We start from the raw sequence: 15,181 nt of genomic DNA on the forward strand, positions 1-15,181 counted from the left end.
CCATTTACATTTTTACTGATCTCCCCTTCTCTGACGGTTTCACCACCATTTTGGTGGTTGTGGATAGATTTTRAAAACCCTGTCGTTTAATCRCTKTTTCTGGTTTCCCTACTGCACTCCAGGCCGCTGAGGCACTATTCCATCAGGTCTTCCGGCATTATGGCCTTACGGAGGACATTGTCTCCGACCGGGGCCCCRAATTCACATCACGGGTATGGATAGCCTTTATGGAGAAGCTTGGGGTCACGGTCAGCCTCACTTCCGGGTATAGGCCTCAGTCCAATGGGCAGGTGGAGAGGATGAACCAGGTGTTGAGGAGGTTCCTGAGGAGTCACTGTCAGGACCGGCAGGGAGAGTGGGCTCGATTCCTTCCATGGGTGGAGTACGCCCAGAACACGCTYCGTCACTCCTCCACTGGGTTGACCRCCTTCCAGTGTGTTTTGGGTTTTCAGCCGGCCCTGGCTCCGTGAACCCCGGGCCAGACCGAAGCACCTGCGGTTGATGAGTGGTTCAGGTGCGCAGAAGAAATGTGGAGCAATGCTCATGTGAGACTCCATCGTGCCATCCACCATCAAAAGGAGCAGGCAGARCTGCCACCGCAGGGAGACCCCCGTGTACCACCCTGGGGATCGTGTCTGACTTTCTACCGGGAACCTCCCACTCTGCCTGCCTTGCAAGAAGCTGAGCCCCCGGTTTGTGGGGCCGTTCAAGGTTCTCCGGAGGCTCAACGAGGTGATGTATAGGGTACAGCTTCCCAGTGACTATCGTATCTCACCTTCTTTTCATGTCTCCCTTCTCAGGCCGGTGGTTCCTGGTCCCCTAGCTGATGCTGTCCCCCACGACACCCCTCCACCCTTCTGGACATTGAGGGGGGTCTGGCCTATCCCGTCAGATCTCTACTGGACTCCTGACGTCGTGGGGGTCGGCTCCAGTATCTGGTGGACTGGGAGGGGTATGGCCCAGAAGAGCGGTGTTGGGTTGGAGGACATTCTGGATTCCAACATCATCTGTGATTTCCACCTTTGCCGCCCGGACCGGCCCGCTCCTAGTCCTCGGGGCCGTCCCTCCGGCCGGCGTCGTCCTGCGGCTGGAGCCGCATGTCAGGGGGGGGGGGGGGGTACTGTCACGTCTACTTCCACTCCTCCCCTCCGGCGTTCGACGTCACCGCTATACTAACCACCGGTCCTGGGATACATCATTACGCACACCTGGCATCAATCATTACGCGCACCTGCACGTCATCATCAGGCACACCTGGACTCCATTACCTCACTTATTACCTACCCTATATTTGGCACTCCCTTAGGTTATTTCTCCAGTCAGTATTGTGTTTCATGTATATACGCTATTCGTGTTTGTTATATTGTTCCATGTTCTTTTTATTATTAAACTCACCACCTGCACTGGCTTTCCGACTCCCAGCGTCTACGTTACAGCATCTGTATGACAGCGACTTACTGTACATTTCCTCATTCCTGGTTGCTTCCTCTTTCCTCATTTGCCCTTCTCTTCCCTTTTCTCCTCTCCTATTCACTCGCTAATGAGCCCCATTCAGAACAGGTATGGTTAGAATTGAAAAAGACAAAAGAACGATTGTTTCAAACCGTTTCTCTCCATCTCTCCCTTCKTCTCTACTTCGGTCTCCCTATCTTCCTCCTGTCTCCTTCTATCTCTTTCCTCCTCTCTCTTTATCTCGCTCTTCCCTCTAAATTTACTCATGTATAAATCTGACAGCAGAACGTCGTGATTCATAGCTACAGTACAAGCAGTGTGTGCTGTAAAGTTCAGTGCTGTACAGACTCAGCCAATCATACAGTGATGACACATGTCAGGTCTATGCTAGCGCCGCTCTGCCACTTATGACACCTTTTACATGACGGCCCGTATCAGTCTGATTATGATGATGAGACTGATGAATATGGATTAGTATGGGGCCATTTCCGCTCATATTTCCTACAAAAGATTGTCAAGGAACGAAAGAGAGCAAAGTGATGGGATCGCAAGAGCGCTTTCTTTGCATGCATTGCTTTAACTAAAGTGTAAATACGATGGATGATAGTCCAACTGTTTTTGGGTTATGAACAAACCTTCTGTTGCAATCACTCAGGTGTAGGCCCATGTGAAACTCAGACAGGGGAGAGSAAATAAACAATTATACCGCAATTGATATGACAACAATGTTCAGCACAAAGCTGTTTTAGCACAAATCTGAATTAGCCTGCATTAGCCTATGTAAGCTACTTCCCTAGCCACCCAGCTAGCCATTAGCCATTGTGTCATTCCCAGTGCTGACAGCTGTCACTGGGCCAGCTGCTCTGCTGTCAACCTAATATCACCAAAACATCACCAACTCTGCAGGCTGTTAATCACCTGCCAGAACCTCATTGCAGCTCTATAGACACATGACAGTGTCAAAGCTAAATTACAGAGCCATAGCCAAAATGGATCACAGCCAAATCGCCCAACTACAGCCAAAGCTAAATTACTCTACCAACGGCCCATGCCAGAGTCAGCCAAGACTACCACAGCCAAGATATCCCCCTTTGTTTTACAGAGCAAATGAACCTCAGTATCATCACTATAAACACCCCACAGTCAAGTCATGCAGCTCAAAATGAATTAATACAGTCAAAATATCATATTCACTCACTACAAGTAGATAACACAATCGATACAACTATCATATTCACTCAATGCAAGGCGACCAATTCTTACCATTTCAAACCACTTACCACATCTCTATGTCCGTGTCCTGCTCACGCCATCCAGCGCCTCTCTGTGCATGTGAAACAGCCTGTACAGTTTTTCCAGTTTAAATGTCATCTCGCTTCTCGTCAGTGGCTCCTCTACAGTGAGAGACAGGCCCTGTTACYTCTGCTCAGTGCTCCACTCCTGTCTCTCTCCTACACCAGCAGCTCCGCACAGTCACACAGTGAGGGACAGAGGGCTCATTCTGCTCCGCTCCGTTTCTTTAGTAAGGAGGATTATGATAAGAAGCTGCGTCCACCCGACAGACACACACACACACACACACACACACACACACGTTCATCCAATAATAGGGGGAGAGGGGTGTGTGTTCGTACAATATGTGTGTGAATGTGAACGTGTGTGTGTGTCCCACCCACCCATCCAACCCCCTCGCTACTGCTGCCTAAGGCTTGGAAGTGGGCTGGTAGAAATGACAGAGCAGAAGACAGACATGAGAGGAAATAGCCCCCATCCCTCTCTCTCRTCCTCTCCTATCGGAGGGCACTTGAACAAACATGTTACATAAGACCTCAAGTCATAGCTCTGGGGAAGGGGAGAGGGAAACACAAAATGTAACACACACACACACACACATGAGTAGGCATACAGAGTGCAAATACATACACACACTAAACAATCAGTGCCCCCATAGTCATACACATACTGTCAACATGAATGACTTGACATGTACGCACACGTACGCCCACCACATACACGCACGCACACACACACACACACACACACAATCCTGCATGATTGGCATTCATGGGCGAAGCTGCAGTAACACACTCAATTACCACTGTTATTACAGACCAAGAGGCCCGGGGTCTTCCAAGGTCCTGCTCCTTTGTGTGCTAATCCAGAGCCTTAATAAGTCAGGTGGCCCAGGATGGGTGCAAGGCGGTGGGGGAGGCCTCTTGGCGAGCCTCTGGTCTCAGTTTCAGGCCCGGGCCAGAGAGGGCAGCTTTACAGCAGTAATCCACTGTTTGTCTGACACCAGCCCTGATCCCTTAATCCACATGGCTGCCTAGCTAAACCCCCCCCCGCCACACACACAGACAGTCACAAACACAGTCACACACACGCACACACCACCCTGGGGTACAGACACCAGCTGTTGGGCTCAGCTGTGTGGCTGGGGTCTAGGGTCTGGTGGTGTGTGTGTGGTTGCGTTTGTGTAAGTGTGTGTTTTTGTGCGACCATTAATGCGTATACACTGTTAAAAATAGCTGTGATTTTACAATAACATTTCACAATATTGTACTGTATTCATGGTTTTATTGTGAATGGCAATGCCTGTTGGGTAATTTTTTTACCGTTATGTAAATATGACTGTCAATTCTAATCGAAGAAGGATTTTACAGCCACTGCGTGGCATTCTGGGATCGCCACTGCCAGCCAGAAACCAATTTTGAATTCAAGAGAAGTGAAGGTTTGGATTACTTAATGTTATAGGCTAACTTTACAGGCTTGCAACAAACTCCCTTCAAATATTATTTTATTACAGACACGTTTCGGACAAGTTCTTTCATCAGGACACAATGACTTAGCCTAGCTGACGTTGTGTTTTCACGTTTGAACATATGGGGGGCGAGCTAGCTAGCTAGCCTGACGTTACAGCAGCTCGCTGTGCGTGTAACGTTAACTAACTTAACATGAGCTGCAAGAACAGCGCCCTGGATACAGTGGTTGACTAGCAGCATTTGAGGAATGCATGTTTGTGATTGCAATGTTCTCTGCGGGCTATGTTCGCCTAGCTGTGCTGCGGTGGACGGGCTACTAGCGTCGGTGCAGCAGGGGACAGTCTGACTAGTCTGTCACCAAAGACAGCATGGTGCTGTCACCTAGGGAGCTACCCGGAGCGAGGAGAGTCAACCTATCTGGAGCTGTCCGTTTCCAAAATGGCCTACGCATGAGTAGCACCAACCAACGGTGATAAAGATGAATGTATTTTCTGTGAAATATTTTTTCTGTATCTGTTCTCACGACTACTAGTCGTAAACTAACAGTAGAAGCCGGACTGAGATTTCATCCATTCCACATCTATTTTACTGCAAAATTCTCGCACAAAAAAAGCTATTTAGTTGCACAAAGCAGAGCTGGTGATAATTTAGTATATTTTGGCTTTATTCGAGTAGTTGTGGTTATCAAAAAGGTGTAATCGTGGTGTAGTAGTTGGGCGTTAGAGAGGCTAATGTTAGGTAACTTAGCCAAGATTTATCTAGCTACACGCTGCAGCAAGTAACATAAGTGCCGTGCAGCCAATGTTAGTTCGCTAACATCATCCTAGAAACATTTGTGTTTAAGCCATTAAGCAATACCAAAGTTGAACTACAAAAGGTAAAGAGGACATTTCGTGTGCTTGCTCTGAGTGGCTGCCAATTTTATTGGTTGTGGGAGTCTCGAGTGTAGTATTAGTAGTGGTTCTGTCTGCTGCCTACCTGTCTTGTTTCTGTTTTTGTTTACCTCAGCCATTTGGTCAAAATGTTCCATTGCAAATGTAATACCTGTGACCATGTGTCTGTTACTGGTTTTGAGTTCACTCCGCACATAAAGCTGCACAYTAACACATGTCATTTTAACGATCAATGTGCGGTGCCTGAACGCTCCCGAACATACCGTAAATTCACTGCTCTTAAGGCGCATATGTATAGAAATAATATAGCTGATGGGTCTGTGCTGAGAGATTGTCAACAGCAATGTGACACTCCCTTAATGTGTGGTTCAGTCTTGTGCAGTCAGGTGTGACACCTTAACCTCTTTTGTTCKTCGCTTGAAGGCACATATTCAAGAAGGATTAGAAATGGGTCTCCCGAGTGGCGCGGCGGTCTAAGGCACTGCAGTGCTTGAGGCGTCACTACAGATCCGGGTTCGATCCGGACTCACAATTGGCCCAGATCACGACTCACAATTGGCCCAGCACCGTCCGGGTTAGGGGAGGGTTTGGCCGGTCAGGATGTCCTTGTCCCATCTTGTCCCTAAAAGCAGAAGACCACTTTAAAAAATAATTTCTATTACGTTGAGCCTGTGCCCTTGTTCTTGGGTAATGATGATAATGGTAAAGAATGTTTTTCCCAGTATGTACCTGGACGGCAGACATTGGCTGCACTTTTTAAAAGTGAGTCTGTATGTGAGAAGCATGCTGCAACACATGCCCAACCCTCGACAGAGAATGTTTTTCAGAATGTACAGGATGGGAGGGGAGTTCAGGGGGATCCGTTTAYAACTGAGCCGTCTTCTGTTTTTCTGACACTCTATTCAGGATTCATTTGAAGTTGTCAATCCACTCGGTTCCTGGAAAAAACACAACGTCTTTGCAATTTACTTTCCTCTGACAGATATTATATCAGCTATAGATCGTATGCAGCTTGTTCACCTGTGTAGAGAGCAGGATTTTCAATATTTTGGCCTAGACAAAGTACTTAACCCTCTCATCAAAGATCTGAAAACTCTGGAGGAGAGTGGAATTAAGATAAGGGACGGGCGAGTTCTAAAAGGTACTTTTAGGCGACAATTTAGGATCTCATTGCATTGGGGGCTTCTGGGGAATTTCAGTAAGAGCATTACTTTCTGTCACTACTGTGATATTGCTAGAAACACTTTCAGAACGTGTGTAGCACAGCAAGAACCGGTWCAGTCATATCGAACCCATTTGCAGGATTTAGCTGCAAGTGCAACAGATTCGGTGTGTGGTGTCAAATTCCACTCGSCTTTCAGTCAGCTCGCCTACTTCCACGTTTACCAGCCTGGCACCATGTCGAGGGCATGACCTGTTTGAGTGCATAGTTTCCCATGATCTAGCTTTGTTGATTGCTCGGTTAGTTCAGGAGAAACATTTGACTTATTTACAACTCAACCCACGCAAAAATGGATTCGAACATCAGGGAAACGATGCCAACGACAAACCATCTCTCCTCGTAGTGAAAGGCTCAGTGGACATGCAGTGCAAAATTGGTGCTTTCTCAGATTGCTACTCCTGTCACAGCAGGTCAGSTGGCTTATATCATRATCTCCTCATTAAGGAGTACATCACCTTTAGGAGAGAGCTTTTTCCTGACCATGCCCCGAAACCAAAACATCACTACCTATGTCCCTATCCAGTGGTTTAATATGGGTGCTGGAATTAGGTGAATGTCAGTGACGATTTCTCATATCTATTTTGTAGAACAATGAATTTACAGGAAATCTAAGAAGTCATTTTGTCATCTCTTCCATGTCTCCCTTATGAAACATTGCTCCACTACTGGAAGTCATACAAGGGCTTGCTGTGGAGAGCGAGAATGATCTGCAGTTTGTGAACGAAGACTAACTTGCAAACTTCCGCCGACCAATTCAGTGCTGAAGACTGACGAGCAGCGGGAAACTTGAAGGTAAAGAACATGCAGCATAAAGAGATGATAGACCTCAACTGTCACTCACTCRCGTTGCGCCGGCTGGCGCATAGGGCATCTACAAGGGTCTTCCACTGTTGTCTGTCCTGGGAAGTCTTCTCTATTGTGCCCCGGCTGAGCTGATGTTGCTGGAGCTCTGCCTCTACTGTTATACGCCATGTTGTTTTAGATTGTCTTCAAGTGTGCAGGGAAGTGCCACTCTGGTAGAGGAGGTTCCATTTCCTGATCCACCTCCAGCGCCTTTGCTTGATCGTTGACATGCCATCCTGTTTTGCCAGTTTGACGGAGGTCTTGGTTAGATATGATCTTAGACCAGTAGATGTAATATGTATTTTCAAAAGAAGGTTGTATGAAAGGCAGATCATTCATTTGGGATGCGTTAGGTCATCCTCCAGTATTCTGAACCATATAGAACAGTTAGTACACAGAACAGCTGTTGCAGAGTTTAAAAACCGTTCCGAGTTTTGTTTTAGTCTTTGACTTGCTTGTATTGTCCTGACTTCTATATCCTATTAGGTRCCATAATAGACCTCAGACATGTAAATAAAAATGTGTTCTGATAAAGTTGCTGGTTGTACATTTTATGAGAAAAAAAACTATATTGCAGCAATCCAGTCTCTAATTTCATCATTCAGTTACTATCGGGCAAAACACAACCTAATGCAAATGCATCCAACAAGTTTGTAGAGTRACAAGCTTGATGTAGTAATTGTGTGCAAGACATATGGGACCAAATACTACATTTTTGACTACTTTAATACACTATAAGTGAATATGCCCAAATACTTATGACATCTTCAAATAGGGGCACAAAGTACATAAAGTGCTTTAATTTCTAAACGGTAAAACAATACCCTCAAGTAAAAGGTGACATTCCGTACTGTTGCCTCATAGGAAAGATTTCATCTGAAATCCAAAATGCTTCGTGTGCTTTGTTCTTCCAGAACATGGATTAATTTAATCATACTCAGAACCTGGCCCCTCCTCACCCCTCTCTTCTCCGAGCACCTCAAACATGTTGCCTTTATCCCCACTCCTCAGTAGACCATGGCCTACAGACTTTAGAGTCAGCTGGGACAGGATGCCAGCTGGAATCCGTACAGCAGTGGTACAACATACAAAGACCATCAGCAGGAGACAGAATAGAGATGGTGAGATTGGTCGTCAATCAAATGCGCCAGCACAATCTTAATCTGTCCAGAGCAATATGTCACAATGTTGTTAGGAGTATCATTCGAGAGTACCCCAGACGTTTTACTGATGTCTACCTAGATGGAGAGGTAATTGGACATGGCTTTGGCTCGCTTAGAACATGTCAACCGGGACAGCACACTGGCGCGGCGGCGAAAAGAGAGAAACTCTCGCTTGGAGTCAGCAGAAGGAAGAAACACGTCAAGAGGCCTAGCGGACCAGTACGGACGTGTTAGGTGGCAACCTGAAGGCCTCCCCTCGGGGGGGAAACAGAGGAGACCTTGGAAGAGATGAAGAGAGAGATGGCGCAAATTTACTCACAAGAAGGGATGGGAGGAGCAGAGAGAGGAGAGAAGATACTTGAGAAGGCATACATACTACAGCAGTGGCGCTACCTGAACGGGAACCATCCACCGTCCACGTCAGATGTCAAGGAAGGATGGKCATTTCTGTTCTCACAAAGGGGCCTATACTCCCACTTCCATTTCTCAACCGACATTCCTACCCTACACAAGCTGCCGGAGGCCATTGAGAGGAGAAGTCAAACAATCCTGAAGTTCTGTCAAGTCAACAAAGGCCAACCCAGGGGTTCGAGTCTTGTCCGCCTTTCAAGAAAACGAGGACACTAACAAGGCCATCTGCGTCATGCTCGTCATTTTGGCTTGCTTTAAAGAACCTAAGGAGGGCGTCTTCCTTCAGGCTGATGTAAGTTCTCACTCAAACACCTGAGTTGTAATATACTGTATTTTACTGTATTATTTTCCAGCCGTCAGCCACAGCTTCTGACATCCAAAGATCTGTTCCCTTACTCAGCACCCCTCGGTTGATTGTACAAGATACTGTATAGACCTCCTCTCATTAAAGTCCGCTATGTAAAGGAAGCCAAGTAATGGGATTGAGCATGTGATTGTGTTGGGCACTAACAATTTTGGGGGGAGGGGAGGGGCAGGGGTCCTATGASGGGGATGGTTGCTGGAAAAGGGTATATATTGAAAAGATGATCCCTTATCATTAGGTTTATCTACAGTACTTCAGGAGAGATGTTGATGAAACACACAGCCTGAATGCTGTCCATTGAAGGACAGGTGTCGTCGGACCACATAGCAGCTTTGTGAACGGGATGGCTGCACTCTTTGCAAGCTACTACAACTTCAATCTGCAGTATCTGGAGGAGGCCTCATGCACACCTGAGTTTGTTCAAAGGTCATCTAAAACTCAAGCCAACTCATTTAGGTCTGGTTTACACAGGCAGATCAGCTCTTCTGCTAATTATTGGGCAAAAGATCAGAATGGGCTGCCTGTGTAAATGCCTTTATATATAGCTGTAGGCAGCATGCTGGGCCTCATATTCACTAACTTGCAGATAGTGTGGTTTAGTACTGTGATTCAGAAGTTGGCTGGATTTGTGCAGCAGTGTACCAGTGGATGGTGGTGATATGTGATGTATGGTTTTAGGCATTATGGTTGTAGCTCCACCTTGCTCTCTGATAGGCCAGAKCGTACACCTACCCAGGCCTCTTAAAACTACTCGACCTCTACCTAGAGGCTGTTTCTGATGGTGCCGCCGATGAAGGCACACAACACACACGGTTTGTTTACTTGGAAAAGAGAATATCGTTTACAGCTATTCAATTGTTCTCGCTCTCTCTTTCTCTCTGTTTTATTGTTTTTAGAGGCTTCATGGGCATCAACAGACAGGGAAGGTGATGAGCATAAAGTCTGGGAAAGTTGTGGAGAAAAAAACATGGCACTATTAATCCACGTGTTAATCCTTTTGAAGAAGACGATAGACTGAACCAATGAGAATGTAATCACAAAACAATTCAAGGTTCCGGCACCAAATTTGTTTGACCACTATAGTTCCTGTTCCTCTATTAGGTTTGCTACTGAGTTATAACGTATTACCACCCCTTATAGGTTGGATATGAATGACTTTATTGGTATGTGTCTACGCTGGTTATTAGGAATGTAACCCTGGTTCAAATGTTTAAGATACAAGTGCATTGGTTTGMGACAAACCGATCCAAATGTAGCATGCATCGGTCAGAAAATCGATTCAAACATTACGAACTACCGGTTCACTAAAATGTTTTGCTCATATTACTTTCATTCTACCTTCCAAAAATATCTAATATTTTGTGACAACTGACGTGACCTCTCCTCCAGTGTCGAACTAAGCTTAGAACTGTGACAGTCATTGATCTACAAGWAATTTTGAATGCCKKAAAAAAAACAGGCAATATCAGTAGCCTAGTCAAACTGTGCACAGTGCGCAGCTTTACACACTGACCAACAAGAGGTATAGGCCTATTCCTGATCTTGCACATGAAATGTTTGTCAAATTGCTTGAGCAGTACTAGGCTTTATTCATTGAGTGACAACCTATGTCATTTGCTAGGCTATTTATTGTTATCAAATGCGATGTTGATAATGGTGTTTTTACCGGAATAAAAGTAGCCTAAGCTACTGCCGGAGACCCAACTCTCATCTGGCTATACCTGCTGATCGGGGCTTACATTATTTAATTTGATTGTTCACGTAAACCATCAGCAATAGTTTTGGTAGTGTTACCTCAATACTTCAGTGTTGAGAAGGTTTTCACAGGGGGAGCTGCTGTCATCAAGSCAAAGGGTGGCTACTTTGAATAATCTAAAATCTAAAATATATTTTGATTTGTTTAACACTTTTTTGGTTACTACATGATTCCATATGTTATTTCATAGTTTTGATGTCTTCACTATTATTCTACAATGTAGAAAATAGTANGATTTGTTTAACACTTTTTTGGTTACTACATGATTCCATATGTTATTTCATAGTTTTGATGTCTTCACTATTATTCTACAATGTAGAAAATAGTAKAAATAAAGAAAACCCTTGAATGTGTAGGTGTGTCCAAACTTTTGACTGGTACTGTATGTTATGTCGGGAAAAAGTCAGTTATAAATTCTTCTGTCGTAGATAAAAACAAGTTATCGTCCAATAGGCTTTGATTAAATTTCCAATATCCTCGTGGAAATTCTGTAAGGGTAATATATGCCAATTATTTGATGCTACAAATTTAACTTACTGTAGTTACTGTAAGAATTATCTTGTAAAATTACAATATTTTATTGTCAACAGTGTAGCTGGGAAAATACGGTAAATTTAACTATTTACAAGATTTTACTGTAGTATTAATCCTGTGAAATTACAGTAATTCACTGGCAACTGAGTTGCAGTAAAAATAATACATTACAAGGGTTTTGCTGTAATTAGAATACAGCAACAGTGTTATTTCATAGCAATTATGCAGATAATTAAACTGTAAAATACAGTAAACTATTGTATTATGATTATAGTAAGACTACTATATCATATTTACTGTACATTTATTGCAACTAGTTGCCAGTAAATTACTGTAAAATTACAGGAATGTTTTTACAGTGTAGATGTTCACGCACACGAAACACACAGATGTCCCGGGACCAGAAGTAGCTGCAAAACATCAACATGGTAAACAGAAACCAACAGGCCAAGAGAAAGGATCTGAGAAAGCAGAGGAAACTTATTTCACTGTTTTAAACAGACATCTGACCAACAGAGAGGGAGATAGAGATAAATACAGATGAGAGAGAGAGACCCACTTGAGCTCACATAGAAACACCACACACACTGTGTCAAATCCATTCTCTTTGGCATTTATGTCTGAGAGGGACTGTCTGCTCCTCTCTTTGTGTGGGCCGACTGAACAGAGGGGGTAAACTCTCGGTTTGACAGTGTTTGACTTTCACATGGGAAGGAGCATGATACAAACAGGAGAGAACATTCAAGGGGGCAAATGCCACACAGAGTTTAGTTAAGATATTCCTGACGCTCATACATACACACACAAACACACACACAGTTACAGCAGTGGTAAACTTGGGACAAAGTCGACTAACAATTTCACGCTATCCACATATGAATGTGTTACTATCATCTGTGTGAGGCTGGAAACAGTTAAAGTAAGAAAGCAGCAGTAGAGCCTTTGCGGAGCTTCACAGGTATGCCTATAATCTGTCTCTACTTCAACTTGATAGCTTTAAGCATGTGTTAAACACATACGGCTGAGTGTGTTTGTGTGTCGGCCTCCTCATAGCGAACGCATATCACAAGCGCACAAACACAAACACACACGCATACACCTTTCTCCCCACCTGCTCCTGTACAGCCTACACAGCATAAACTGCCCACTCTGATACTTTCCATGCAACCTCATCAGTTTGGTCATTAAAAACAGGCACCACGTGGAAGTGATTTGTCTAAGGGGAAACTCAATGTAGGTGGGCTCTAGTCTAAACTCTCTCACCAGGAATGTTCCCTTCGGCCAAATTAACTACTTTAAAAAAAATCATAGTCGCACACCTCATGTAGCCTAGCCCATAGGCCTGTATGTTTTGATAAGGTTTGTATCACATTTAAAGTGGCCAAATAACTTTTTTTAAATTAAGCACATTAATCTGCTTTACAAGTGGTGTAGAGCCTAACTGGCATACAGAAGCAGCGTGTGAGTTTCAAGTTCGGGGAAGATAATTTTCACCATAAAAATGCAGCTTTATAATAAAATAATTAGATGTATAATCACATTTGCGCCTACTTTTGATAAAGGTGTTTTCCTGCTAATGGAACATTCGCGCTTAAAACCAACTGCTGTGTGCGCATTGCTGCGCGTATAACGGTGAAGAAATAGCTTAATAGTTTATCATTATTTTAAGCTCAACTGATCTGTTGCGTCAGCCACATTGTGTAAAAAATGTTTTTTTGCTGCTAGTGGTTGTATTAATTTGGGATCTATCGCATCCCACAATTGTCCCAGACTAWGTTTGGAATATTTATTTCTCBCACAGAATAGGTCAACTTTTGTACTATGGGGGARASTAGATTGACATAGGCTAGTGCTTTTGCTGTTRGTTAGGCRTACTCATCTTGTTGGCTGACGACAAGTAAATGTGGASCGTTTTTCAAATATCTTCAATATGCACCTCAGAAATGCATAAGGACGCGCGCAGTTGTGTCCCCATGAGAAAGACCTGATAATGTGTAAASGCATGTGAGTGAGAGGTGRTTCGYACAACGCAGCACTCAGGGCCAAGGGCACAATGGCCAATATCGGCAAAAGGTATGGATTTTTTTWGGGTGCATTTAGGGTGACATTTCGTGACCTCCACAGCCCTATGTGGCACCGAACATTCCCTTATTATTGCAAGAATATTATTGTGCATATGAAAAGGATGGGAACATTTTAAGAGACTCTGTGTCTCTGCAATATAACAGTTATCCCCTGGTGGCGCAGAGGGTTAATGATCTAACTGCAAAGTTGAAGCTTGCAGGTTCAATCCCACATGTTCTTTAACCGTGTTTCTCTGTTTTTAAACGGTGGTATAATCTACTAAAAGAGAGGATGTTTAAATCGAGTCAGAAATGCAGAATTTAGACTGTAAAAAATAAATCCCGGTGTAAAAATTGACTGTTCAACAAAACTCACCCGATATAATTCCTACTTTGAGACACTTGGTATGATCTGATTAAAAAAAAGTGAGCGCAACACTCATAGTCCTGGATAACTTGTATACATGGGCCCAGAAGTACGCAGCATATAAAYAGGATGGGTTTAGTGATGGTGAATAACACAGTTACTAGTCATTCCCTGGGTTAGTTATATCTAAGAAGTCTAAAAAGGAAGCATGGAATTCCTGATTGACCATACTGCCATGGGTATATACTGAAAAAGGAAGATATAAGCGAGCTTGCCTGGTGATGCAGAGGATAAAAGACTTGGCTTGGGAACCAAACATCGCTACAACTAACAGGTCCCGATCATCATCATAAAGGGAAAATGACCCTCCGCACGTCATCGTCGTTAACGCTTGGGAAAKAAGCGCTGATTATAGAAATAATTGCAGTTGATATGCAGCTGTTGTCAATGGCCTACTTGAGTTGAGAMGTAATTTGCTAAATTAAGGACTGCAAGTGCAATGTGAGCGCTACTGAAACAGGTGCGTCTTTCTCATCAATGTCACTGTTGACCGTTTACTCCTGTTTCAACAGGGTGTTATTCCCTTTATAGTGGGAGTTGAGACATACAGTTAACAGCATTAGGAAGCTACATTTCTTCCCTTTTTAACCAGTATACACCCACATGTGGCGCGTGTTTTATTTTGCCCTGTGTTTGATTTGGGAGCTTAAACTTGGTGGGCAGGCTTTTGTTAAACATGAAACAAACTAGTCCCCTAGACTAATTAATTAATACGCAATTTGCCTTCATCAAACCACATGTTTATTTCATCAACCAGTGTTTATTTAATCAACCAGTCCATTTTGAATTCATGATAAAGCTGTCATAATTTGGCAAGGAATGTAGCTTGTCTACCGTTTTGTTTGTGTACCCCCTAGTGGTCATACCATGCAATAGGCTTTGACGTTGAATTCTATTCATTGTTCTTATCGTTTWAGCAGAAAACCGATACAGAAATGTCTGCTTAAACGTTACCAAAAAAATTGTCAATGTCACATCACTAATATGTAGTGTAAAAAATATGGTTGTGTTTGCATGATTAAATGCTGTTCAAATGTCCTATGAATGAAATGAAAATGCCATGTGTCTCTACACCACCTTCAAAGGACAGCATGTAGRCTAGCGGTTAGGAGTGTTGGACCACGAAACCGAAAGGTTACTGGTTCAAACCCCTGAGCCAACTAGGTGAAAAAATCTGCCATTGTTTCCTTGAGCAAGGCACTTAACCCGAATTGCTCCAGGGTTGCTGTCAATAATGGCTGATCCCTGGCTCTGACCCCACTTTCAGGGGGAGTGGGATATGACAAAAAAT

General features: G+C 43.9%; 1 protein-coding gene across 1 annotated transcript; it reads left to right on the forward strand.

The window, feature by feature from the left end:
* The first annotated feature begins 8,157 nt into the window (after positions 1-8,157).
* Positions 8,158-9,180, forward strand: LOC139024223 (uncharacterized). Its single transcript, XM_070438818.1, is given in 6 exon segments — positions 8,158-8,262; positions 8,264-8,436; positions 8,438-8,585; positions 8,588-8,896; positions 8,898-9,038; positions 9,100-9,180. Coding segments are annotated over 6 exon segments (957 nt in total).
* Positions 9,181-15,181: the final 6,001 nt, after the last annotated feature.

The sequence above is a fragment of the Salvelinus sp. IW2-2015 genome, unplaced genomic scaffold (assembly GCF_002910315.2).
Source record: "Salvelinus sp. IW2-2015 unplaced genomic scaffold, ASM291031v2 Un_scaffold1209, whole genome shotgun sequence".
Lineage (NCBI taxonomy): Eukaryota > Metazoa > Chordata > Actinopteri > Salmoniformes > Salmonidae > Salvelinus > Salvelinus sp. IW2-2015.